The sequence below is a fragment of the Pongo abelii genome, chromosome 23 (genome assembly GCF_028885655.2).
Source record: "Pongo abelii isolate AG06213 chromosome 23, NHGRI_mPonAbe1-v2.0_pri, whole genome shotgun sequence".
Lineage (NCBI taxonomy): Eukaryota > Metazoa > Chordata > Mammalia > Primates > Hominidae > Pongo > Pongo abelii.
In genome coordinates, this window is record NC_085929.1 from 48,543,201 (window position 1) to 48,570,140 (window position 26,940).

General features: G+C 49.7%; 3 protein-coding genes and 1 non-coding gene across 11 annotated transcripts in view; 2 read left to right on the forward strand and 2 right to left on the reverse strand.

Annotated features, from left to right (window-relative positions):
• Positions 1 to 2,961: 2,961 nt before the first annotated feature.
• On the forward strand, positions 2,962 to 8,434 carry PHETA2 (PH domain containing endocytic trafficking adaptor 2). 3 transcript variants are annotated; one of them, XR_653348.3, is made up of 4 exons: positions 3,160 to 3,334; positions 4,562 to 4,643; positions 6,280 to 7,488; positions 8,030 to 8,434. XR_653348.3 is itself a non-coding variant. In XM_002831201.5 (3 exons), exon 3 carries the CDS (start codon positions 6,294 to 6,296, stop codon positions 7,071 to 7,073), a length of 780 nt encoding a protein of 259 aa, XP_002831247.2. In that variant the 5' UTR covers positions 2,962 to 3,334; positions 4,562 to 4,643; positions 6,280 to 6,293; the 3' UTR covers positions 7,074 to 8,434. The 3 variants fall into 3 exon arrangements, 2 of the variants coding, with proteins under 2 accessions (XP_002831247.2, XP_002831246.2); XM_002831201.5 differs by having other exon boundaries at positions 2,962 to 3,334; positions 6,280 to 8,434; XM_002831200.4 differs by lacking the exon at positions 3,160 to 3,334 and adding an exon at positions 3,365 to 3,465 and having other exon boundaries at positions 6,280 to 8,434.
• Positions 5,050 to 5,153, reverse strand: LOC112130706 (small nucleolar RNA U13). The gene has a single exon (XR_002912937.2). It is a non-coding gene; the product is annotated as a small nucleolar RNA U13 (small nucleolar RNA).
• Positions 8,435 to 8,529: 95 nt separating the features above from the next.
• Positions 8,530 to 26,940, forward strand: part of SMDT1 (single-pass membrane protein with aspartate rich tail 1) — a 60,232-nt gene continuing 41,821 nt past the window's right edge. For 2 of the 6 annotated variants that reach the window (XR_010139475.1, XM_063722915.1), the window contains exons 1-2: positions 8,530 to 8,950; positions 10,860 to 11,000. Coding sequence is in view for 3 of the 6 variants with exons in the window: in XM_063722915.1 (XP_063578985.1) it covers positions 8,765 to 8,950; positions 10,860 to 10,997 (324 nt within the window). In the remaining 3 variants the exon portion in view is untranslated. Of the gene's footprint in view, positions 8,951 to 10,859; positions 11,001 to 12,060; positions 12,298 to 17,806; positions 23,163 to 23,277; positions 23,582 to 26,940 lie in introns of those variants that run through there. The other 4 variants (XM_063722913.1, XM_063722914.1, XR_010139474.1 and 1 more) reach the window with 3 other exon arrangements.
• Positions 14,480 to 22,899, reverse strand: NDUFA6 (NADH:ubiquinone oxidoreductase subunit A6). Its single transcript, XM_002831202.5, has 3 exons — positions 22,590 to 22,899; positions 16,020 to 16,135; positions 14,480 to 15,272 (listed from the first exon to the last, which is right to left on the reverse strand). Exons 1-3 carry the CDS (start codon positions 22,804 to 22,806, stop codon positions 15,141 to 15,143), a joined length of 465 nt encoding a protein of 154 aa, XP_002831248.1. The 5' UTR covers positions 22,807 to 22,899; the 3' UTR covers positions 14,480 to 15,140.

Sequence of the window (26,940 nt, forward strand, 5' to 3'; positions counted from 1 at the left end):
GTCTCCAGCTCCTGGTCTCCAGTGATCTGCCCGCCTCCGCCTCCCGAGGTGCTGGGATTGCAGACGGAGTCTCGCTCACTCAACGCTCAATGTTGCCCAGGCTGGAGTGCAGTGGCGTGATCTCGGCTCGCTACAACCTCCACCTCCCAGCAGCCTGCCTTGGTCTCCCAAAGTGCCAAGATTACAGCCTCTGCCCGGCCGCCATCCCGTATAGGAAGTGAGGAGCGTGTCTGCCTGGCCGCCCATCCTCTGGGATGTGAGGAGCGCCTCTGCCCGGCCGCCCCGTCTGGGAGGTGAGGAGCGCCTCTGCCCAGCCGCCACCCCGTCTGGGAGGAAGTGAGGAGCGCCTCCGCCCCGCCGCCCCGTCTGGGAGGTGTACCCAATAGCTCCGAAGAGACAGTGACCATCGAGAACGGGCCATGATGATGATAGCGGTTTTGTTGAAAAGAAAAGGGGGAAACTTGGGGAAAAGAAAGAGAGATCAGATTGTTACTGTGTCTGTGTAGAAAGAAGTAGGCATAGGAGACTCCATTTTGTTCTGTACTAGGAGAAATTCTTCTGCCTTGGGATGCTGTTGATCTATGGCCTTGCCCCCAGTCCCGTGCTCTCTGAAACGTGCTGTGTAAACTCAGGGTTAAATGGATTAAGGGCGGTCCAAGATGTGCTTCGTTAAACAGATGCTTGAAGGCAGCATGCTCGTTAAGAGTCATCACCACTCCCTAATCTCAAGTACCCAGGGACACAAACACTGCCTAGGAAAACCAGAGACCTTTGTTCACGTGTTAATCTGCTGACCTTCTCTCCACTATTATCCTATGACCCTGCCACATCCCCCTCTCTGAGAAACACCCGAGAATGATCAGTAAATACTTAAAAAAAAAAAAAAAAAGGAATGGACAACTGTGTATAAACGCAATTAGACAAAAGGGAATGATTTAATGTTAATAGCTGAGTGTGGAAACCCAGCAGTGTCTGTTCAGATTCAGATTCTTCTTGTTCTCTCTGTGTGGCATTCCCTCCTGCTGGGAAGAGGGCAGGACCCCTTCTGGAATGAGAGTCTTACGACCTAGTATCAGACAAGGTAGGTCAGAGAATTCCTTTATGGCCAGGCCCGACACAGAAAGGTGGGGGATGTTTCCAGTAATATTTGCAGTTTCTTTTTTTTCTTTTGAGACAGAGTCTCCCTCTGTCGCCAGGCTGGAGTGCAGTGGCACAATCTCTGCTCATTGCAACCTCCGCCTCCCAGGTTCAAGCGATTCTCCTGCCTCAGCCTCCCAAGTAGTTGGGACTACAGGCGCACGCCACCACACCCAGCTAATTTTTGTACTTTTAGTAGAGGTGGGGTTTCACCATGTTGGCCAGGATGGTCTCAATCTCTTGACCTCATGATCTGTCCACCTCAGCCTCCCAAAGTGCTGGGATTACAGGCATGAGCCACTGTGCCCGGCCAATATCTGTAGTTTCTATAACTCACCTTAGGGAGGAGGAATTTTAGTTTCTATGGCCTGCCTTGCAGGAGAAAAACGGGAGCAAGAAGGGGGCAGGAGAAGGTCAGAGAGATACTTTGCTTCTGAGGCTCTTCCAGTGTCCTTTGGTTCAAAGTACTCAGTATGCCCAAGTGCCATATTTTTAGGCATTGCTTTCTGAGCCCCAACAGCACCTTCACTCAGATGGCCACTGGGTGTCTCAAACATAACCCAGACCAAGCACCGGCCACCTTCCACATCTCAGATAATGACAACTCTCCTAGGTGCTCAAGTCAAAACTGTGCAGTCCTGCCTGCTCTTTCCCTCACTCCCCACATCCAACTCCTCAGCAAATCCTGTGTTCTCTACCTTCAAAAGCCATTCTAAATCTGGCTGCCTCTCCCTCCCTGCTCTTGCCACGTTTGTGACATCTCGCCTGGATAGTGGCAGCAGGCTCCTCACTGGTCTCCAGCCTCCACTGACATTGATTCTCGCCACAGAAGCCAGAGTATGCCTTGAAATCGCTCAGGTCCCTCCTCACAGCCCTGTCTAGAGTAACAGCCCTCCCAGATTTACAGAGCCCCATCCCACACCTTCCACCCCCACCTCCTACTGTCTGCACCTCCCCAGGCCTCCCAGCCTCACTGGCCTTGTTGCAAGTCCTCAAACACAACAGGCCTGAGGGCCACTGCGCTGACCGTTCCCTCTGCCTGGAATTGGCATGGCTGGCTCCCTCATTTTCTTCAAGTATTTGTCCAATGTTACTTTCTCAGTGAGGCCTACCCTGACCACTCTATTTGCAATTGCAACCTCCCTACTCCCACAATTTCCCGTCTCTCTTACCCTCCTCTGTTTTTCCATGCCACTTATTACCTTCTAACACATTTATTATGGTGTACAGTATTAACTGAATAAAATTTAGTAGGGGAGACAGGCAATAAACAGGAAAATAAAAGTATGAGCATAGGAAAGTTTACTCTAGCAGTGAGTGCTCTGATGGAAATAACACCCCAGGGATGGGACAGAGACTGCAGGGTAGGTTGCTTTACAATGGTCCCAGAGGGGACCACTGAGCAGAGACACAAATCTGCGTCCAGAGGCGTCCTGAGGAGTGGAGCTGCGGTTGGGGGTGGGAAGGAAGGCCATTCTAGGCTGCAGGAACTGCAAGGGCAAAGGCTCTGAGGTGGGAGCCAAGCTCGTGGGCAGATGTTTGAGGACACTTCTGGCTTCCAGGGCCTTCCAGAAGCTCCACTCTCTTGGGTTTGGTTGTGCATTCCTGTGACCTTCACCGCAGGCCTCCTCCTCGACCCGCTAGTGCAGAGCCTGGGGGCTGCCCTGGGTTTCAGGCCAGGGAAGCAGAAATGGGTAATTTCCAGAGGCAGAAATCAGCCGACCCCGGCGGCCCGGTGGGTGGCCAAGGAAGCTTGGCTGGCTCTCGCGGGCTGTGTAGGAGCCCACCCTTAGGAGGTGCCCAGAGACATCCCTGGTTTGGCTCTGCCGGGGAAGTGGGCCGAGCAGGGAGAGGGGGACCAGAGAGGAAGAGATGGACTGAGTTTTCCGGACGGTGGGCTGGGTCCGAGGCCCGTGGACCGTCCGATGGGGGCCTCTGGGTTCGAGGCCGCCCGCACCGACCAGTGCTGTGGCTCGGGCAGTTCACCGCCCTCTCGGGCCTCAGTTTCCCGCCCTGGCAGATCCCGAGGCGGCCTCGGAGATCCCGGGCCTGGCGAATACTGGGCGGGGAGGGGCGTTAACTCCAGCCTCCCGGGCGGGGTCTCCCGGCTCCCGCGGCCACGTTGCAGCCCAGGCGGAGGCGCGGGGTCTCGAGCCGGGATCGCCCTCCTGGGCTTCCGTGCGATCGGCGGCGGGAGGTGAGAGTGGGCCCGGCGGGCTCCGGGAGGAGGTGGCCCCAGGGAAGGCGTGGCCGCGGGGAAGCGGCGGGGAACAGCCCCGACGCGAGGACGGGGAAACCGAGGCGGCAGCCAGGGAGACCCTGACCGAGGTGACCTCTGTTTAGGGCGACAGCCGGGTTGGGGATCCCCGCAGTGGCCACTGGCCCGGCGGTCCCGCACCCCTAGCGCGCCTCTCCTCCAACAAAAGAATCCAGGAAGACGCTGGGGCGGGCGGGAGGCCGGGTGTGCCGCGGCCTGGCCCCCCTACTGGTGGAGAGGAGGGAGCGCCCTTCCCCAGACGCGGGGGAGGGGAGAGGTCATGGCCCCACGGGCTGCCCACCCCCTCCCTGTGCCCCAGTGCTGGGCCCAGGACCCCCAGTGAGGCCACTCCTCTGGCAAACATCTGTGATCTCCTCCCCCTTCCTGGGCCACCCCTACTGGAATGGCCTCTCTCCTCATCCAGGGGCCTGGCTTGTTTTTCTCCATAACCCTTAGCATTACGGGTCCTTATGTTATCTCTTATTTCACTAATTATTCTTTCATTAATTTATTAGTGTTTATTTTGTTTGTCTACAGTGTGTTTCCCCCTGTGGGAATGTAGGCTCCAGGGGGGCGGGAGACTTCGATTTGTCCACTGATGTATCCCCATTAATTCAGCAGATCCCTCCTGAGGGCCTCTCTGAGCCCTGCACAGTGCTGGGTATTGGGGTTCTCCTGGGAACTTAGCCGAGCCCCACCCTAGACATTCTGGGGCTGGGAACAGTGCTGTAAACACATAACATCATCGTGGGATGAAGGAAACAAACCAGAAATGGGGGGGTCTACTGGTCAGGTGACCTTAGGTCAGGCCACCTTGGTGGTCAGGGCCACCTTAGATGATATGGTGATCATGGAAGGCCTCCCAGATTAGGTGACTTCAGTTAAAGCCAGGAAGTGCTAGAAGGGAAAAGCTAGGAACCATGAGGGCACGTGTAGCTCTGACCTGGACTCAGGCAGGGAGCTGGGGTCTGAAGAGTAAAGGTCAAGACAAGGGGACTCAGCCCCTTAAGCTGCTCAGGGGTTCCTGGCTGGGTGGATGGGTCGGGGGATTCTCAGGGGTCAGGGAAGGCTTCCTGGTGGAAGCTGTGGTTTCATTAGGCCTCGAAGGTGGAGTAGGAGTTCTCATTCTTTGGGATAAGCTGACTGGGCTTGAGAATTGTTTTGCAGGATCCCTGGGAACCAGGTGGTCGAAGGGCTGAGCTGTGTGGCCAGACAAGAGGTCCCTGCCCTCCCCCATTGAGCCCTGCTGGTAAGTGGGTACAGTGTGAGGGATTTGGGAGACGAAGCTCTGCGTCTCATTGGCCATGTAACCTTGGGCAAGTTCCCCTCACTGTGCTGGGCCTTGGTTTTCCATGAGTAAGGACAGTTGGACTAAGTGCCGTTCATGATGCTGGGGGCACCCACATTCAATGGCTGCGGTTAGCTCTTCTCAGCTGTACTCTGGGTTTGTGCCACACTCTTGTGTACAGAGTAGCTCCCCATCTGGCCCTGAAGGCTGCACATTGAGACAGAAAAATAATGTTTTATCTGAGGAATTGGAGCCCCTTTAAATAATCAGGCCCAGACATATTGAAACGCAACAGCTGTCAAGTCTTACTCCTCCCTTGAGCTAAAGAATTATCTCTTTTTCTTTTTTTTTTCTTTTCTTTTCTTCATGTCAGATCGGTAATGTGCCCACATGGTAACAAGGTTCGAGGGTGGCACAGCTCATACATGCACGTGAACACCCAATCATCACGCTCACGAACTACAAAAGGATCAAGAATTACCTCTTGAAGCCACTTGCTACGTGGCTCTAGAGTGACAGCAAGTAGCCATAAAATGCTATACACTGGACACCCTATAGTTCATACCCTATAGTTCAACAATGTATAGCCAATAACTAATCAATGTTATTTCTTTTTTTTTTTTGAGATGGAGTTTCTCTCTTGTCACCCAGGCTGGAGTGCAATGGCACAATCTTGGCTCACTGCAACCTCTGCCTCTTGGGATCAAGCAATTCTCCTGCCTCAGCCTCCCGAGTAGCTGGGATTACAGGCACCCGCCACTGTGCCTGGCTAATTTTTGTATTTAGAGACGGGGTTTCACCATGTTGGCCAGGCTGGTCTCCAACTCCTGAGCTCAGGTGATCCACCCACCTCGGCCTCCCAAAGTGCTGGGATTACAGATGTGAGCCACCGCACCCCACCCCACCAATCAATGTTATTTCTATAAAGCAAGGAGAATTCCTGCCAAACAACTTTGTCATCCTTGCCCCCTTCTGCCTATAAAAACCTGATTGTAGGAAAGGCCCAATGCAGCACACCCCACGGCAACTTAGAAGTTTGTTCTGGGCAGTTGTCGTTACTCTCGCTCAAGTAAACGCTTTAAAGTTATATTTTGTGCCTCAGCTTCTGCCTGTAGGTCAATAAGATTCAACTGCTATATGCAAATAAGAGGCCACTAGAGGCCCAGGAGGGTCATGGAAACCCTGGAAGCTTGGCCTCAGAGTTGGAGTTGAGAGGACCCCAGATTAGGGGATAGTTTAAGCACAGTGGTTTCAATGGGTCTGGGGTCCATTCAGCTCAGCTGGGGCCTGTTTCTTTGGATTTTAGAAAGCTGTGCCCAGGTCCTGCCATACCTCCTGTCTGATGCAATCTCGTTATTCTTTTCTCCAAGTCCGCCAATGTCCAGTTTTTTTTCCATGATCCTCACAACATCCCTTTGAGAGAAAAGGAAGGAAAGACGAGCCCACTTCTTAGGAGACTTTAGGGGACTTAGGGACACAGCAAGTGAGTAGGAGCCCCAGGGCTGGGGTCCAGGTTGCCTCCGGAGCCAGTGCTGTTCCCCGGGGGGCACGGAACCACCTCCCTCTCTGATCTGCTGCCATCTCTCTCGCCTCACAGTTCCCGTGGGAGCCATGAAGCTGAACGAGAGGAGTGTAGCCCACTATGCACTCAGCGACTCCCCAGCAGACCACATGGGCTTCCTGCGCACCTGGGGGGGCCCAGGGACCCCACTGACCCCCAGTGGCACTGGCCGAAGATGCTGGTTTGTCCTCAAGGGCAACCTGCTATTCTCCTTTGAGAGTCGCGAGGGCCGGGCTCCACTGAGCCTGGTGGTGCTGGAAGGTTGCACAGTGGAACTGGCAGAGGCTCCCGTGCCTGAGGAGTTTGCCTTTGCCATCTGCTTTGATGCCCCTGGAGTGCGCCCACACCTGCTGGCCGCAGAAGGGCCGGCGGCCCAGGAGGCCTGGGTGAAGGTGCTGTCCCGGGCAAGCTTTGGCTACATGCGCCTGGTGGTACGCGAGTTGGAGAGCCAGTTGCAGGACGCACGCCAGAGCCTGGCTTTGCAACGCCGCTCATCCTGGAAGTCTGTTGCCAGCCGCTGTAAGCCCCAGGCTCCTAACCACCGAGCTGCGGGCCTGGAGAATGGCCACTGCCTCTCCAAGGACAGCAGCCCTGTGGGCTTGGTTGAAGAAGTGGGCAGCAGGTCTGCAGGGCAGGGGTTGGCTGAGTGGGAGCTGCAGGGCCCTGCCAGCCTCTTCCTAGGCAGGGGGCAGAGCCCTGTGTCCCCTGAGACCTCCTGCTTCTCTACCCTGCATGACTGGTATGGCCAGGAGATCGTGGAGCTGCGGCAGTGTTGGCAGAAGAGGGCCCAGGGGAGCCAGCCAAAATGTGAGGAACAGGATAGGCCCTAAGTCTGGGCCCTTTGAGTCAGGAAACCAGGGCCAGTTCTTTTTCAGGAGTTAAATGTTTACCCATTTCCAAGGTTGCATTTTGGGAGGGGACATGGGTTCTCTCCTTCTTGCTATTTAGGCATTCTCCAGGTTCCAGATCCACCCGTGTGTCTGGAAGGGACTGAGGGACCATTCCTTCCATCCTCTTTATTTCCTGAGGTCCAGAGAAGGAAGGAGACTTAGCAGCCACAGAGCAAGACCCCAATCTCCTGACTGCACTGGCCTGACTGCCCCCTCCCAGGGGATGTTAATGAAATGAAGGAAGTGGGGAATGTCAACCGAGACTGTCACAGGCTTGCCCTACCTTTGACCTACACACCAGGCTCTAGAACCATAATTTCCAACCTGGGGAGTTTCCTGTGCATTTAAATCCAAGGTAGGCTGCAGTATTGGCTTGAAGCTCTGACACTGTCAGAGAAAGTGGATTTATTGTGTCATAGGAGTTTCTGGGACCCAGCTCTTCCTGAGAGGGGTGGGAAGACTGGGGATGGGATCCTCACTCAGCAGTTTGGGTAGGGCCCTTTGAGGCAGAGGGTCTTCGGCCAGTGAAGAGAGATTTATTCTGCTCAGTGCTGGGGTCCCATCCTTTCTCCCTGGCTGCCCTGTTAACAGATGGTGCTGGACCTTGCCCCGGAAGGGGCTTGTAGCTTTTTTATGTCAACGAAATGCCCTCCTGTACTCTGTCTTCAGCAGCCAACTCCTGGAGCTGCCAAGTGAGGGGTTAAAGAAGAGGTGGGGAGGCAGTATGGCTCCCTGGGGAAAGTCTGTTGCTTTGGTTCTCAGTCCTGGGTATTCTAGGAGCTTGGACACGGGATTCCTTTTCCTGTGCTAAAATTCTCTCTCCTGGTTGGGCTCCGGTAAACTGAAGCTGCTGGAGAAACCACCTGGGAACTCTCATAGCCCTGTTTGTCACCCAGGGTGTACTTGCCAGAACCTCTCCTTGCTACTCTGCCCAACATCGGGAGGCAAAGCGGCTGGGTCACCAGAGCCTGACCATACGCCCCAGGGGTAAGACGCAGAGGCCGGGAAGAGACACCCCCTCCCAAACACAGAAAACTTGCCCCTTCCTAGCCTCGGCTCCCCTGACTGGGGCCTTGGGCAGGACCGACCCGCATCCAACTAGGCCTAAGGGGTAGGCTCTGAGCCTCTTACCCCTAGGAGGCGGAGATGCGCCCAAGACGGGCGCCCGGCCTGTTCCCCAGCCCTGCCTGGAAGCCCCGCAGCCACTGCATTTTGTTTAAACACAGATAGCACGGGCCTTTCTCTTATTGCTACAGTGTTTTGTACACGGTTAAAACACTAGTAAAGCTTTTTCGTTATTACTCCTTCGGCTCCCTGGGTTTATTTCCACAGCCGGCCGCTGAGGCGTGTTCTGACCGCCGGGCAGACCCAGGACCGCGGCCACGCCCAGCAGGACGCGGACTGAGGGAGCCCGGGCGGCGCCGCCGCTCTCGTGACGCCACCACGCCGGCCAGTGACAAACACCTCCCTCCCGCCGCCCCAGGAGCCGTCCGCACTGCACGAGTGGGAGGGCTGGGCTTCTCGTGTACTCCTCAAACTCTCGCGAGGCTTCGGGCGGCTTTCTTCCCGAGGGCGGCACCAGGGCCGGGCGGTGGGGTCCGGGTGCTCGGGTGAGGGGCGGAGCTGGGGGCATGGCGTCCGGAGCGGCTCGCTGCCTAGTACTGGCACCCGTCAGGTCCGGGGCTCTCCGGAGCGGGCCTAGCTTGAGGAAAGATGGCGATGTCGCCGCCGCACGGAGCGGCTCAAGCCGGGGCCTGGTACCGTCGAGGTCAGTCATCGTTACCCGCAGCGGCGCCATTTTGCCCAAACCGGTGAAAGTGAGTGTCTTCCTGGAGACGCGGCGAAGGGGCTGAGGCCAGTCATTGTGGGGAGTGCGTGAGGGCGGCGCTGATTGAGAGAAGGCGAGGCCAATCATAACGATTACTGTAGACTGAAAGGCGGACCAAGAATACGCTAATGAATTGCTAATTTTGACAGGTGTGGAGAAAATGGTAGGTAGACAGAAGATGGGGGGCAAACGCTGAGGAAGTTGGCCTTTTACATTAGTTTGTCCTGAGAGGTGCGGTGCTCTGCTCCTCTGGAGTCAAAAGACTAGGCTGTGTGCTTCTAGCTTAGACCAGTCCTGTAATCTCTGCCCTGCCTGTCTCCTAGTTTATGGGATGAAATATGAATTTTGAAAGGACTCTGTAAATAAAGGGTACGTGGGACGGGCCTCATCTTTTTATTAGTTGTCACCTAGTATTTAATTCATGTGATTTACAGTCCTGATAGATGTGCAGGGAATTATTACAATCACGGTTTTTCAAATGAAGAATCGGGCTAGAGCGGTGAAGCTAGTACCCAAGGCCAGCGCTGAGGCCGCAGCATCCGGGTTTCTTCCTGGTACCGTCCCCACCAGGTCCTATCTTTTTCCAACACTGAACGCTATCACATGCTTGAGTTTTTCTAGGGAAAACGGAAACAGTCCCTTATATCAAGCAAAAGTTTGCTTTACGACTGCAGGGCTGTGTGGTGTGGGAGTTAAAAAAACAAGTTCTCTTAAAGCTAGTCTGGCCTATGCTAACTCACACAATTGACTGTAGGTCCATGTTGGGAAAGACCTGCCTTATCAAAACAGTTGGAAAAATTTTTTTTTAAATTCTAGGAATATGAGAGAAATGTTGCTGAGATTTTACTGACATTCTCCCAATTCATCTAAATAGTCTTTGAGTGTAAATAATGCCCACTTTTAAATACATCTGTTTCTAAAATTTTTAAATCAAATTTCTCAGGCATCAGGGAACCTGTTACTTAGTGAACTGTATAGAATATCCCTTCACTGTACATCTTTCTGTCATCGGTTTTCGTGTATTTCGTGTTCAGGTAGAGCTCACTGTAGTCTGGCCCTCCTAGGGTGCCTTAGACTTTTCTTTCCAGTGGACTTTTCGTCCACTTTGATGGCCATAACAGTCATTTTATCTCCTTTTCTTTTTTTTTTTTTTTTTGGAGACGGAGTCTCACTCTGTCATCCAGGCTGGAGTACAGTGGCACAATCTTGGCTTACTGCAACCTCCGCCTCCCGGGTTCAAGTGGTTCTTCTGCCTCAGCCTTCTGAGTAGCTGGGACTACAGGCGTGTACCACCACACCCGGCTAATTTTTTCTATTTTTAGTAGAGACGGGGTTTCACTATGTTGGCCAGGCTGGTTTCGAACTTCTGACCTCGTGATCCACCCGCCTCAGCCTCCCAAAGTGCTGGGATTACAGGTGTGAGCCACTGCGCCTGGCCTTTTTTCTTTTTTTTAGACAGAGCCTCACTCTGTCACCCAGGCTGGAGTGGAATGGTGCAATCTTGGCTCACTGCAACTTCTGCCTCCTGGGTTCAAGCAATTATCCTGCCTCAGCCTCCCGAGTAGCTGGGATTACAGGCACGCACCACCATGCTGGGCCAATTTTTTGTATTTTTAGTAGAGACGGGGTTTCACCATGTTGGCCAGGCTGGTCTCAAGCTCTAGACCTCAGGTGGTCCACCCACCTCGGCCTCCCAAAGTGCTGGGATTAAAGGTGTGAGCCACCCCGCCTGGACTTCTCCTTTTCTAATTACTTTTCTTGCCCTGAATTTTTCCAAGGACTTTAAAATCAAGTTGCTTATGATGGGTCTGAGGGTATGTCCGTGAGAGGGCCAGGTCTTCTTTGGTCCTGCCAGAGTGGGCTCTGGAGCTCACAGCTGCCACTCTGACCCTCTGCAGATGTCCTTCGGCCTTCTCCGTGTGTTCTCCATTGTGATCCCGTTTCTCTATGTCGGGACACTCATTAGCAAGAACTTTGCTGCTCTACTTGAGGAACATGACATTTTTGTTCCAGAGGATGATGATGATGATGACTAACAGGTAAGACTTGCTTTACCCTAGATGGACCAGGAAGCAGGGTGGAGCATCTGTCTGTGATGCAGTCTGGCCTGGTAGCAGCATTTGGACACTGGGGGCAGAAGCATTAATGAATTGACCCACTTGGTGGCTAATGTTTTCATTTGTTTGTTTGTTTGTTTTTTGAGACAGAGTTTTGCTCTTGTTGCCTAGGCTGGAGTTCAATGGCATGATCTCGACTCATTGCAACCTCTGCCTTCCAGGTTCAAGCGATTCTCCTGCCTCAGCCTACTGAGTAGCTGGGATTACAGGCATGTGCCACCATGCCCGGCTAATTTTGTATTTTTAGTAGAGACAGGGTTTCTCCGTGTCAGGCAGGCTAGTCTCAAACTCCCGACCTCAGGTGATCCACCCACCTTGGCCTCCCAAAGTGCTGTGATTACAGGCGTGAGCCACTGCGCCCAGCTGACTTCATGTGCTCTAATATGTGCTGCATGGCATTCTGTCAGAGATGAGGACACTCCTGACTCCTTAGCTTGGCATTCAAGTCTTGCCATAATCTGGTCACACCTCTTATTCCAGTCTCATCTTCCATATTTCCAGCCACACACCGATTTCCAGTATTCACCATTCCTTGAGTTTTCACACTCATACCCACCCCCAAACATTGGCTCATTGTTCTTCCCACATGGAAGGCTCCTTCCCAGAGCTCTGGGTGTTAATTCCACCCATTCTACGTGTCTTTGAAGTCTTCCTTCCTCCTTTCATTTGAAAGTTGACGGCTCCTTCCTCTGAGCAACCAGTACCTCTCTTCAAATACTCGGTATTATGTGGCTAAACACACACAAACCAAAATTTTACTAGACTCTGAGCTTCCTGCTGGCAGGGGACGTTTTTTATACATTTAGGCCCCCAGTGCCTGGCCCCTGGTGAATGCCCAGTTAACGTGCGCATAAACAATCAAACGTGCTCAAAGCTGCCTTTCTCCTGCCATGTTTGATAGAAGCACTTTGTGGAATTCTTTCAGTCTGCGGATGGAAGACTATGCTGTTGTCCAGTTCACTGCTGCTTTCCTTTCTTCCAGGAATTACAGAAAGGAGAAAGCACTAACTGAAGAAATGGTGATGCTCTCAGCTTCTCTGCCTTCCCTATCAGCAGAAAGGCTCAGGGAAGGCCCTCAGCCTCCCAGTCTGGTGAAGCTTCCTGTATGGTCCATGACCATATCCCACCCCAGGCTCTGGGAGGCTCCCTGAGATGTGCTGTCCACTAAGCACTGCACAAACAAGCAATCAAATTATGAATAAACATAATATCAGCTGTGTGTGACTGAGTGATGGCTGCAGTTTCTCAGTATGCCTAGGTTCTAGTTGGTGCAGTTGTCTCTGCTGTCCTTTATTTATGGGAGAAACACAGGCCCAGGCTATCCAGGCTGCAGTGGAGCCTGGTGAACTATTCTGGGGGCCCTGGGAACTATTTTCATTGTTTACAAAAGCCCAACAGAAACTCTGCATTTTCCCTTAAGAAAGCTACATGGGCTAACTAAAGCCTCATGCCATTCTGTGTTCAGTGCCAGTCATGACAGCTCTGCTTGTTAGCATACTACTTAAATATAACTAGAATGATTCAAAACTTGGGTTCTGTGATATGAGGATATATATAGGTTTTCATCTATTTCCTGGCTTATAACTCCCAAAGCCCTTGTTTTAGTCTTTTGTTATAATGTTGGGCACTTCGGGCCTCAGCAAACAGCAGTCTCTTTCTCAGACCTTCTCCTGACCTCCTTTCACCCACTGCTTTTTCTCCCCAAGGCAGGCCATAGAAACTGAACGTATAGTCTTCCCTTGCCCGTCTTTGAGCTGGCCATAAAAAGAATCCTCTGACCTACCTTGTCTGATTTTAGGTCATGAGACCCCCATTTCAGAAGGGATTCTGCCCCATACCTGGGAGGAAGAAATGTGGACAGCCTTGTTGGACTTCCCCACTCCATCTGTATTAGATTATGCCTCTTTTGTCCAATCCCATTTCTCCACCGCTGTCCATGCTTCAATCATCCCTATCCAATGAGGTCTCCATAAAAGCCCAAGAAGACAGGTTTAGAGAGCTTTTGGAGAACAGAACACTTGGCTTTGGAAAGTGGCACGCCTGGAGAGAACTTGGAAGCTTCATGCCCCTTCTTCTATACCTCACCCTATGCATCTCTTCAGCTGTATCTTTTGTGATATCCTTTATAATACACCAGTAAACGGACCTAAGTCTTCCCCTGAGTTCTGCAAGCTGCTCCAGCAAATTAAAAAGAAGGGGTCGGCCGGGCGCAGTGGCTCACACCTGTAATCCCAGCACTTTGGGAGGCCAAGGCGGGCAGATCACAAGGTCACAAGATCGAGACCATCCTGGCTAACACGGTGAAACCCCGTCTCTACTAAAAAATACAAAAAATTAGCCGGACATGGTGGCGGGCGCCTGTAGTCCCAGCTACTCGGGAGGCTGAAGCAGGAGAATGGCATGAACCTGGGAGGCAGAGCTTGCAGTGAGCTGAGATGGCGCCACTGCACTCCAGCCTGGGCGACAGAGCGAGACGCCGTCTCAAAAAAAAAAAAAAAAAAAGGAAAAAGAAGGGGTCATGGGAACTTGAAGCTCAGAAGTTCTGGAGGCTTGGACTTGCGAATGTTGTCTAATGGGGGCGGGAGCAGTCTTGTGGGACTGAGCCCCAAACCTGTGGAATCTGTTGCTATCTCCAGGTAGATAGTGTTCAAAGAGAATTGGAGGACAGCCAGCTGGTGTCTGCTGCAGAACTGACTGCTTGCTTAGTGTGGGGAGAAACCCTCATACGTTTGATCACAGAAGTCTTATGTGTTTATTGTTATTGAGTGAGAGAACACAAAAACACTTTTGAGTTTTTCCCTCAGGTTCCTTAGGTGAAAAGATTATAAAGGGATCCTTGGTGCCATAAGGTTTGGGGCCATGCACAATGGCTGATGCCTGTAGTCCCAACACTTTGGGAGGCTGAGGCAGGAGCATCACTTGAGCCCAGGAGTTCAAGACCAGCCTGGGTGCAGTGGCTCACGCCACCACTTTGGGAGGCCAAGGCGGGTGGATTGCTTGAGGTCAAGAGTTTGAGACCAGCCTGGCCAACGTGGTGAAACTCCGTCTTTTCTAAAAATATAAAACTAGCTGGATGTGGTGGTCCATGCCTGTAATCCCGGCTACTTGGGAGGCTGAGCCAGGGAGAATCACTTGAACCGGGAGGTGGAAGGTGCAGTGAGCCAAGATCCCAGCACTGCATTCCAGCCTGGGCAACAACAGCGAGACTCCATCTCAAAAAAAAAAAAAGAAAAAGAAAAAGACCAGCCTGGGCAATGGAGAGACCCCATCTCTCTAAAAAAAAAAAAAAAAAAAAAAAGTATGGGAGTCCTCAGTGATCATACCTATAGATTCCAAACTCCCTTCTCCATCATTTGCATTGCCCTGGGAAGGACAAGAGAAGACCACCATCCAAACAGACATTAGTTCTTAAACCTGGGTTGATGTTTATTCTGCCACTGAGAGGTACACCAGAGTTTCCAAAGACAGTAGGAATATTTCTGTTCTCTGTGTGTATATTGAACAGCTGTGCACCTAGCAGGGTGCCTGAGTAGGAAGTTAATTTCACTTTAAGGGCTGGAGCTTGTTACAAGTAGCGGAGCCAAGGCTTTGCGCATCCATTTTCTTCAGAACCCAAGGAAAACTAGCCCATCTTGACAGCTCTACTTTTGTGCCTGTTAGTGCTGCTCTGATCCCTCTCTGACAGCAAGAGCTGGCTAATTTTGGATAATCTGTGCCCTGACACTAAGGTGTCTAATCATAGGGGCTATAGAAACAACAACATTAACAAGTCATCGAGCCTCTTGCCCAGTGTCACAGTTTTTGAACAGATGGCCTCCTTCTTTCCTGTTTACTGACATGCAAGGCTCTGAGAAAAATAATTCAATCCAATTTACAGCAAACACCACATTTCAAGAAAAGGGAAAGAACAGGTGGTGTGTATACCAAGTCCCACTTGCTCAGGCAAAAAGAGGCTGCAGAAAATTGGTTCATCAATGGAATTCTATCACAAAGTGACCATCGTATAGTGAGTTTATTTGTGCTCTAAAATAGTATCAACGTGCATCTTTCCACTGAATGACTTCATGGATCGTGGCCAACATAGAACTTGGATAGGAAATCCTTTGGCCTTGGTGCTTCTGTTTCATGGAAGAACCGCATAACATGTGTCTGCTGCTTCCATACGTTAATTGTTTCTTCCAGTTCGATCTTTCCCTGAACAGTGAGGAGAGAGGTCGTCAGTCAAAGTGGTCAAGTTGAAGGCATATGACACTGAAGGCCAGGATTCTGTTCTCTGCTCAGCATGGACTTGTTGAATGATCTTGGGCAAGTAACTACTCTGTCTGAGCAAAGTTTCTATGTCTGGACAATGAGGTGGTTGGGGTAAATGATTTCTGAGACTTTTCAAAGATTCTTTAACTCTGTGGTTAACTGGTACCAAGAGGAGAAACATATAGGTTAACAGGCTCCTATCCCATGACTACCTAACCTGACTAGCTTAACTTATGTTTCTGCTTATCATTTCTTCTGTTACTGACTGGTCTATGCTGAAGCTCCCATTGATGCTAATGTGACCGGCCAGGGGGACAGAATCAGCCCCAGGATTTGACCCCATTTATACAGGACTCATAACCAGCCTAACTGCCTCTTCCAGCTGTAAACTGGCATTCAGATGAAGTGGTAACTTCTAGGGATGAGGTTCAAGAAGAGTTCAAACTTTCCTCCCTATATCTTTTCTTATGGTTATAAAATGCAAGTCCTAGTGGATGTTCCCTTGATGAATCTTATCTATTTAACCAGATGATAACATCCAAGTTCAAGTATTTCTCTGAAACACAACAATAATCACTGCTGAACCAGTAGCTGCTTTCTAAACTTGGAGACAAAATGTTCATTTGGAAAGACTGAGAAGTAGTGGACAAGTTGGGTGATCTTTTAAATTGGTCAGGGAGGGTCAGTTACCTTAATGACCAGAAGATCAACCACCCTGGGGTCTGTAACGTGGGCATTCTTCATAAACATTTCTCGGACTTTATCCCGTCCCATTTTCACAGTGATGTCTAGCTGGAATTGGTGCACTAGAGAGAAAAACATGACTCAGGGTAGAAATTGTATGGTTAAAACATGTTTTTAAAACCTAGAGTCAAATGATACTCATTGAACACATACAGGTTGCCCATTCATTTCTTCACCAAAAATTAGCCTGACCCTAGGCTAGGTGCCTGAGGATGAGACATGTGATTCATGGTATTTGCTCTCAAGGAACTTATTATTTGTTTGGGGAAAAAGACCACTGAATTTGAAGAGGCAGTAAAGCATTGTTCAAGAGTTTGAATAAGCTGGGTTCAAATCCCAACTTCTGTTAGCTATATGATCCCGTGTAAGTTAACTTTCTTGTGCCTGAGTATATTTTTTAAAAAATTATTTTATGGGACGGGCACGGTGGCTCACACCTGTAATCCCAGCACTTTGGGAGGCCGAGGCAGGTGGATCACCTGAGGTCAGGAGTTCAAGACCAGCCTGGCCAACATGGTGAAACCCCGTCTCCACTAAAAATACAAACATGAGCCGGGCATGGTGGTGGGTGCCGGTAATCCCAGCTACTCGGGAGGCTGAGGCAGGAGAATCACTTGAACCCGGGAGGCGGAGGTTGCAGTGAGCTGAGATGGTGCCACTGCATTCCAGCCTGGGCGACAGAGTGAGACTGTGTCTCAAAAAAAAAAACAAACAAAAAACTATTTTTTTAGAGACAGGGTCTTGCTCTGTTGCCCAGGCTGGAGTGCAGTGGTGTGATCATAGCTACCTGCAGCCTTGAACTCCTGGGCCCCCGTGATCCTCCTGCCTCTCAGCCCGGCAAGTTGCTGGGATTACGTGCATGAGCCATTATCCTGGCTGAGTGTATTTATTTATCAATAAAATGAAGACAATAACAGCACATATAACTCCAGGGCTGTTGTGGAGATGTCATGAGACATGCAAAATGCTCACAACAGTGCCTCACATGGAATAAGTTCTCAATAGACATTAGCATTATTTTTATATGGAACAATCAGCAAAAGAAAACAGGATTGAAATTAATATAAAATGGTGTGGCCTAGGCTATTAAGTACTACACAAACTTTGAGTTAAGGGAGACTGCTAGGGGTTTATGCAGGTTAGGGAGGCTTCAATCCAACAAGCAATTAATACCATCTTAGGTTACTTGGAGGAAGCAAATTTTAAGATGTAGTTCCACTTGTCTAGGTGTTAAATTCTGACTGGAGGGACAGCCAGCTATGAATATAAACATAAAATCATAATATTCAACAATCCCTGATTAAGCTCCTAAAATAGTGACAAAGTCTCAGTAACCTGGAACTTCAGATGAGACGTACGGATGTCCTTTGAAAATTAGGTTTTAGTCGCCTGCATTATCACCCTCTGGGGCGCTCAGCCATCAGTGGATGTGTTGATGACAAGGTCATGAACAGGGTCTTGTGTGTTAGGTGGGATACACATAGGGTGACAGAGACACACTAGGCTGTGGGGACAGCAAAATCAAGGCTCCCAGGCTAGAATGAGCACTGTAGTGAAGGAAACCAGTGTATTCCTTTGGAATATTTTGTCTTGTGGCCATTCCTGTGACATGTCCACTCTGGCTTACAGAACTATCATAACCAGCTCTGAAAACGATGAAGGCCATTTTGTGACTGAATTAACAATAAAGTTTGAATCTTAAAATTTTTTTTTTTTTTTTTTTTTTTTTGTAGAAACAGGGTCTCACTATGTTGCCCAGGCTGGTCTGGAACTCCTGGCTTCAAGCAATCCTTGACCTCCCAAAAAGTGTTGGGATTATGGGCATGAGCCACTGCACCTCACCTGAATCTTCATACTCCTAACTTAGTGACAGTGATAGGAAAATAAAGCCTCTGCTGAGGGACGTATCAGGCCATGTTGCAAAGAAAACAAAGTTTCTGATCCAACCAAGGAAAAAGCAACAGCAGAAATCTACTAGGAGAACTGGCATCTCAGCTTGATAGGTCAATGTTAACACCACAGAGGACAGAGGATCATTCACTAGAAGTAAGTGTCCAGGGTGTGCCGGAGCAGGCTTTCATGGAGAGCCTGTTATACATATCTCTTCCCAAATCCGTACACACTGACTTCACTTAAAAATCAATCATGGCAGGAGTATTTATACCACGGAAAATGGCAAACACTATAAATTTGAGTTCTACCCCCCACAGAGCTGTCCACCAACGTATATTAGGAGTTCCAGTAAAGAGCAGACAAAGGGCAGTAAGAACAGATGCAAAAATAAATGCAAACTAACACGGAACCTGAATTTATTTTGTTATTATTTTTTTAAGACAGGGCCTTGCTCTATCACCCAGGCTGGAGTGCAATGGCATGATCACAGCTCACTGCAGCCTCAACCTCCCGGGCTCAAGCAATTCTCCCACCTCAGCCTCCCAAGTTGCTGAGACTACAGGCACGCACCACCAGGCCCATACTTTTTTAGTTTTTTATGGAGACAGGCGTCTCACTACATTGGCCAAGCTGGTCTTGAACTCCTGGGCTTAAGGGATCCTTCTGTCTCTGCCTCCCAAAGTGCTGGGAATACAAGTGTAAGCTACCACACCTGACCAAACCTGTCCTTGGTACACGTGTGCCTAGAATCCAGGGTTGTTTTTTTTTTAATTTACAATCCAGTGCTCTTTTAAGGAAGGGACTATGAGGAATCTTCCCCTAGTATCAGTGCTTATCTTTCCTGCATTTTTTATTTTAGATTCCTGCCCAACCTTGGGAATAAAAAACAAGATTTCTCTGGGCATACGGGAGCTTGTGCCCATCAGCTCCCATTCCTCATTATCTCCTGAACTGCTACACAGCAGGGCACTGGGTGATGAATCTTCTCTTCAGCAAAATGCTCACATGCATAAATGCAACATTTTACTTACAGTTTCAGGAGGTTACAGATCCTTGAGTGCCCATCCTCAGATTAAGAACCCTTGTCTCTAGAAAGACAAATTCCATAGGTCTGTCCCAGGCTTCCTCCTCCCATCCCAACACTCTGAATGCACCCCCCAACCAGTGAGAAAGGCTGCAGAAAAGCAAATGGAAATAGCCTAGCTGTAGACTGAATTGTTCTTTGGTCTAAATCCGAGGCAAACCAGCAATGATTTTGCCCCCCAGAACATTTGGTAATGTCTGGAGGCATTTTTGGTTGTCACACCCATGGGGTGGGCACTACTGGCATCTTGTGGGTGGAGGCCAGGGATGCTGCTAAACATCCTACGATGCAGGGGACAGCCCTGCACAGCAATCGTCCAGCCCAAATGCCACTGTTGAGAAACCCTGGTGTAAATCAGTTCCAATTGTTCTTTCTTAGCTCACAGATTCCTGGCTTATTCTTTGAATCCTGAGTACTTCTATTTCAATTTGAAAAAATCTGAGAGGCTCAAAAGGAAGTACCCCTTTTGGGTGAAGGTAACTTTTCCACAGTCTCTGTGTGCTTTTCTGAAGTTATTGTTAAGGCTTTCCTGAGTCCAGAAGGCTCTGACAGATTCAGAAGGACAATCCCATACTGCTCTTAGCTATTTGCTCCAATTCATTTTGGTTGCATTCATACAAGGCACAAGACCTGTATTCTTAGATGGGAAGGCAGCATGGTATAATGGAAAAGAACATGGGATTAGGAGTCAAATAAGCTGGGTAAGGTCTCCAGATCATTATAAATCATGATCTTGCCTGGGGTACAGCCTCCTTAGCCTGTCATCTCATCTAAAAAAAAGGAAAGAAAATAAACTCTAACCTAATTCTTTTACAGGAATATAGTGAAAAATCAAGTGACACCTTGTAAAGCATGATCCAAATGCTGGCTGTTAAAATTGTCACACCTTTTCCCCATATCTCTATAATACCTTGGGTTTAATTATGTGGTTATATGCCTATAATAGACTAGACCACAAGACTAGACTATCAGACCCTTGAAGGCAGGGTTGTGTTTTTTTCATTTTTGTATCTCTCTAGGCATCTAGTACTGACTCTGAAGTACAACAGATACTTAATGAAATGTAAATTAAACGAATGAACTGTTTCTATAGAAAGTCTCCTGTTATCTTACAGCCAGCAATTTTTTCAAAGGAAGGATTCAAAGGCAGTTCTATCCCTGTGCTCCCATGCAAAACTGGGCCCTGGGAGATTGAGGGAAAACTGCAGTAGGAGCTAAGAGCTCGGTATTAGGGGTTTACAGGCAGGCTCTTCTACTTCCTAATGATGTCATCTGAGACAAGTTTATGTGCCTCAGTTTTCTCATCTTCAAGGCAGGGAAACTACTAGAGCCCACCCTAAAATAAGGCATAGTGCTGAGTCATATGTAAGCATTTCAATAAATGTTAGTTATTGGCCAGTCACAGTGGCTCATGCCTGTAATCCCAGCACTTTGGCAGGTCCAGGCTGGCGGATCACCTGAGGTCAGGAGTTCAAGACAGCCTGGCCAACAGGGTGAAACCCCGTTTCTACTAAAAATACAAAAGTTAGCCAGGTGTGGTGGCATGCAACTATAATCCCAGCTACTTGGGAGGCTGAGGCATGGGGAATCGCTTGAACCCGGGAGGCGGAGGTTGCAGTGAGCCGAGATCGCGCCATTGCACTCCAGCCTGGGAGACAAGAGCGAGACTCTGTATCAAAAAAAAAAAAAAGAGTTATCATTACCATTTTTTTCATTAAATACTTAAAATTTTACTTTTGTTTTTTATTAATGCTCAGGCTGATCTAAGTTACCAACACTATTACTTATTCCCCTTCCTTGATTTGATTCCTCAGCTAGAGTCCTGATGATGGATACCATAAAACCCGTGTGGCCCAGGTCTGAGTAACTGGCCAGCTACAGATCACTGATCTTCCCCATAGGGATGCACACTCCTTGATCCCTTCTTTTCTCTCCTCTTCCCTTGCTCTCTAGGCTCCTGTAACCCTCTGCCTTCTCTTCCTCCTCTCAAGACCCTTCTGACTTCCGGACTTTCCTCCCAAAACAGAATTTGAGGGAAGGTCTTGGGAGGGGTCAGTTTAGAAAGAGCTGGATCCTCAGAGTCAGGATACCTGGGTTCTGTCTTCTACTTGGCCACTGATTTACCCTTCACAAGCCACCCTTTTTGAATGTGGTCCTCCTTCCCCCAGCACCTTCCTCCTGCAACCAGAGAGGGTTCTGGGTACTCCTAGAAGTATTCTGCCAGGCAAACATTACGTTTTCAAACTTCTGAATTTGAATGCACCACTCCGAAACACACACACGTACTGCTACAGTCACTCCCCACACACATCTTTTATCTGCCTGCCCCTGAAGGCATCTGAATTTGCAGTCCCTGAACCAGCAGATCACTCAAGTTTCTCCTTCTCGCATGGGTTTAAGTTCTGGTCAGTAGCAATTTTTCCAAAAGTCAGCTTGAAGACAGGGACTCTGTGGAGCAGACGCAGTTCTCATATGTCAAAGAACCGGGTTCTGCTTGGAAGCTGCTGCTAAGGTAAGCCCTATAAATAACAAAAATAACAACAAAAACAACGGCAGCAGCTAATATTTAATGAGTTAAATATGCATCAAGCCTTGTTCTAAGCACTCTAGATATTTTAACTTAATACAGTAACTTTCTGAAGAAGGAATTATTATTCCCATTTTAAAGACGAAGAAACTGAGGAATAGATGAAATAACTGGCCCAAGGTCACATAGCTAGTTGAGGGCAGCGCCTGAAGAAAAGTCCGTGCTCCTAACCACCACATTCTACCGCCTTTTCACACACACAAGCAGGGACTCGACAGCCCTGAAGAGTGGCACCGTGCTCCAGCTCACTCAAAAACACTTCTTTCTCGCATTTTGGGAGGCCGAGACGGGCGGACCATGAGGTCAGGAGATCGAGACCATCCTGGCTAACACGGTGAAACCCCGTCTCTACTAAAAATACACACACAAAAAAATGCCTGACGTGGTGGCGGGCGCCTGTAATCCCAGCTACTCGGGAGGCTGAGGCTGAGGCTGAGGCAGCAGAATGGCGTGAATCCGGCAGGCGGAGCTTGCAGTGAGCCGAGATCGCACCACTGCACTCCAGCCTGAGCGACACAGCGAGACTCTGTCACAAACAAAAAATCCAACGGGCATCTATAATTACACTCTGCAACTCTAGACTTTGGGTTCTGGGTACACCAGTGGCTCGGCCTGGGCCCTAGGCACATCACTTCACCTCTCGGTGCCTCCGCTGCCTCACCCACAAAGTGACTGTGTCACTGACAGTCATCGTCCTCCCGCCAATTGCGAGGGACAAAAGAGACCAAAGCTCCGAGGGCACGTACGAATGCCGGGCACGGCCGGTCTGACCACCGCGCCGCCGCCGGGTCCGGCCCATGGTAGGCTCGGGTGACCCTCTTCCCCTGTAGCACCTGCAGTCGCCTCTGCCCAAGTTGGTGACCTCAGCTCGGCCCATGAGAAACCCCGGCCGGGCAGGCTACGACCTTGAGCGTCTGGCCTCCGGGTCCCCACGTAAGCCGCTACCTCTCACCAGTGTTCGGCACCTCCCGATACCAGGCGCGGTAGAGCTCGCGCACCCTCCGCTTGGCCTCGTTCATGTCCCGACTGAAAATGGGCTTCACGAAGGTGCTGGCGGTAGAAGCAGCTTGGCGGACGCCGCTCCCCGCCATCTTGCCAAAGCATCCGCTCCACAACCCCACCCCTTTGCAAGCAGCGCGTGCGGACCGCGGGCGAATGTCTTTTCCCATTCGCTAAGGAGGAACGCCCCGCCTGTATGCTGGGTGGGCGGGAGGATGACTCTGAGGCTCTCGGATTGGCTGAGAAGCCTCTCTCTGGCTGAGCGAACGGTGGGGGCTGCGCATGCTCATCTGCAGAAACGCTGCTTGGCCTTTGGACTACCCCATTTGTCGCTCTAACGAGCCGGCCTCGCCGCCAGGGGACGCTTGGGCCGCAGGAAGGTCGCTGGGTCGTGAGCTGGCGCCGGGGACGCCAAGCGACTGCGGGGCTTCCCTCAGCGTCCTGCTATCCGGCTTCCCGCCGCGCTCCCTGGTAGTGTCCGTGGGCGCGCAGGCCTTGAAGAACCTCCTCGCGGCGGGCCGCCGAGGTAACTGCTGAGGCAGATGATGGCGCCTGGGCTGCGGTGGGGCTTGCCGTGCCGCCTGGCGGCTTTCTGCAGGGCCAGGATATACTTATTTTTCTGTAAACCAACTCTTCCTTAGCGCAGGAGAGGTGTCAAAGCGCTGGCGCGTCTCCAGAGCCCCGGGAGGAAGGCTGTAACGGCAGCCCCATTGTAGACAGGGACATTCGCATCCCGAGCCCTGGATCTCTGAAAAGCAGCCCAGAATTTGGAAGCTGGAAGGAACTTTAGATCGTCCATTCTGGGTGTCTCTCTTCGTTGGCGTTTTCCCACTGAGGTTATGTAAACATGAAGAGGAGCCTACAAGTGTCAAGGAAAAAACGACAGCTAACCACAGGGCAGGCCATGGCCAAGATAGCTCAGTGTTCTCCGCTCTCATAGGTCAGGTAGGTACCATCAGCATCCCCATTTTACGGTTGAGGAAACTGAGGTGGCCCAGAGTCTAGGTCACCTGACAGATCGCCCCCCACCTGCCTGACTCCTGCCTAAGAGTCTCCGTCTTTTTCTGAAGGTGCAGTTGACAGGAGCCTGTGAGTATTGGGGAAGGGCCAGGGCTGAGCATCTACTCCAAACTTTCCCATTTCGAAGGGTTAAAAAACCAGATATACTTTTTTCTTCCTTATTCTAAAATGTATATGTATATTCAAGTGAACTATACAAAAGAAAGCACGTAACATATATAAATTATAAAACATAATAATAAAATGGAAGCTTTTGAACCTCAGTACTGACTTAAGTTGTAACACAGTTAAGGTTTGTATAAAGTGTCCTTAGATGTCATTAGTAGCCACTGTTCTCTAGTTTTCTAGGTACATTAACTTGGCTAGGCCTCACAACACACCAGTGAGATAGTGTTGATATACCCTTTTTTTTTTTTTTTTTTTTTTTTTTTTGAGACAGTGAGACTCACTTAGGCTGGACTGCAATGGTGCAATCTCGGCTCACTGCAACCTCCGCCTCTCGGGTTCAAGCCATTCTCCTGCCTCAGCCTTCCGAATCGCTGGGATTACAGGTGCGCACCACCATGCATGGCTAATGCTTGTATTTTAGTAGAGACGGGGTTTTGCCATGTTGGCCAGGCTGGTCTCGAAGTCCTGACTTCAGGTGATCCACCCGCCTCGGCCTCCCAAAGTGCTAGGATTACAGGTGTGAGCCACTGCCCCCGGCCGATATACTCATTTTATAGATGAGAAAACTGAGGCACAAAGAGAGTAAGTTACTTTACAGCATTGGGGTTGAAGCCCAGGCAGCTGGTGCCAGAGTCAGTTTTCTGACTCTCGCAGCACCTATACCATGATATCTACCTGTATGATTCTAACCTTGTCTATACCCCTGCCTCCTTCAGAAGTACCCACTATCATGATAAATTCATTGTGTTCAACATTCCTTTTCATTGTGTTCAACATTCAAAAAAAAAAAAAAATGGGGCGCGGTGGCCCACTCCTGTAATCCCAGCACTTTGGGAGGCCAAGGCAGGTGTATCACCTGATGTCAGGAGTTCGAGACCAGCCTGGCCAACATGGTGAAACCCCCATCTCTACTAAAAATACAAAAATTAGCCGGCATGGTGGTGGGCACCTGTAATCTCAGCTACTCGGGAGGCTGAGGCAGGAGGATCGCTTGAGCCTGGGAGGCGGAGGTTGCGGTGAGCCAAGATTGCGCCACTGGACTCCAGTCTGGGCGACAGAGTGAGACCCTGTCTCAAAAGAAAAAAAAAAAGACCTCTAAACAACCCACAAACTGGGAGAAAATTTTTGCAAATCACATGTTCCATAAGGGACTTGTATGTAGGATACATAAAATTCTTACAACTCAGTAATGAAAAGACAAATAGCCAAGTTTAGAAATGGGCAAGGGTGACAACACCAAATGCTGGTGAGGATGTGAAGCAACAGGAACTCTCCTTACTGGTAGGAATGCAAACTGGTACAGCACCTTTGGAAGACAGTTTGGCTTTGTTACAAAACTAAACATACTCCTATCAGAAGATCCAGCCATTGCACTCCTTAGTGTTTACCCAAATGAGCTGAAAACTTATGTCCACACAGAAACCTGCATGTGGATGTTTACAGCAGCTTTTTTTTGTTTTTGTTTTTGAGACGGAGTCTCGCTCTGTCACCCAGCCTGGAGTGCAGTGGCGCAATCTCGGCTCACTGCAAGCTCCGCCTCCTGGGTTCACGCCATTCTCCTGCCTCAGCCTCCAAGTAGCTGGGACTACAGGCGCCCACCACCACGCCCAGCTAATTTTTTATATTTTAAGTAGAGACGGGGTTTCACCATGTTAGCCAGGATGGTCTCGATCTCCTGACCTCGTGATCCGCCCGCCTTGGCCTCCCAAAGTTCTGGGATTATAGGCGTGAGCCACCATGCCCAGCCAGCAGCAGCTTTATTTGTAATTGCCAAAACTTGAAAGCAATCAAGATGTCCTTTAGCAGGTGAATGGATAAATAAACCTCAGTATATCCAGACAATGGACTGTATTCAGCACTAGAAAGAAATGAGCTATTAAGCCATGAAAAGGCATGGAGAAACCTTAAATGGATATTGGTAAGTGAAAGAAGACAATCTGAAAGAGCTGCATACTGTATGATTCCAACTATATTACATCCTGGAAAAGGCAAAACTATGGAGACAATAAAAAAGATGGCGGGGGCTGGGAGTGGGGAGAAATGCTCAAAGGTGGTGCACAGAGAATATTTAGGGTAGTGAAATTACTCTGGGTGTTATAATGGTGGATACATGTTATTACACATTTGTCAAACCCTACAGGATGTACAACACCAAGAGTGAAACCTAATGTAAACTATGGGATATGGGTGATACTGGTGTGTCAATGTAGCTTCATTGCTTATAACAAATATATCCTCTGGTGCCTGATGTTGACGGTGGGGGGAGGCTATGAGTGTGTGTGGGGTGGGGGAACCCTGTATTTTCTGTTCAGTTTTGCTGTGAACTCGAAACTGCTCTTAAAGATGAAATTTTTATTTTAATGGGCAAAGTATTTGAATAACCATTTCTCCAAAGAGGATATACAGATGACCAATAAGTACATGAAAAGACATTCAACATCATGAGCCATTAGGGAAATACAAACCAAAGCCCTCATCAGATACCATTTCTCACCCAGTAGAATGGCTAGAATGAAAAAGACAGACACAGCCAGGCACGGTGGCTCACGCCTGTAATCCCAGCATTTTGAGAGGCCAAGGCCAGTAGATCACTTGAGTTCAGGAGTTTGAGACCAGCCTGGCCAACATGGTGAAATCTCCTCTCTACTAAAAATAGGAAAATTAGCTGGGCATGGTAGTGCATGCCTGTAATCCCAGCTGCTAGGGAGGCTGAGGCAGGAGAATTGCTTGACCCAGGAGGTGGAGGTTGCAGTGAGCCAAGATCACGCCATTGCACTCCAGCCTGCGTGACAGAGTAAGACTCCATCTCAAAAAAAAAAAAAAAGACAAAAGATAGTGTTGGCAAGGATATAGAGAAGTTAGAACTTTCATACTTTGCCGGTGGGAATGTAAAATGGTGTAGCCATTTGGGAAAACAGTCTGGCAGTTTCTTAAACAGTTAAATATGGCCAGGAGTGGTGATACTCACTTGTAAGAGGCTGAGGCAGAAGCATTGCTTGAGCTTAGGAGTTTGAGACCAGAGTAGGCAAAATAATGAGACTCTATTTAAAAAAAAAAAAAGTTAAACGTAGACTTACTATATGATCCAGCAATTCCAATCCTAGGTATTTACCCCG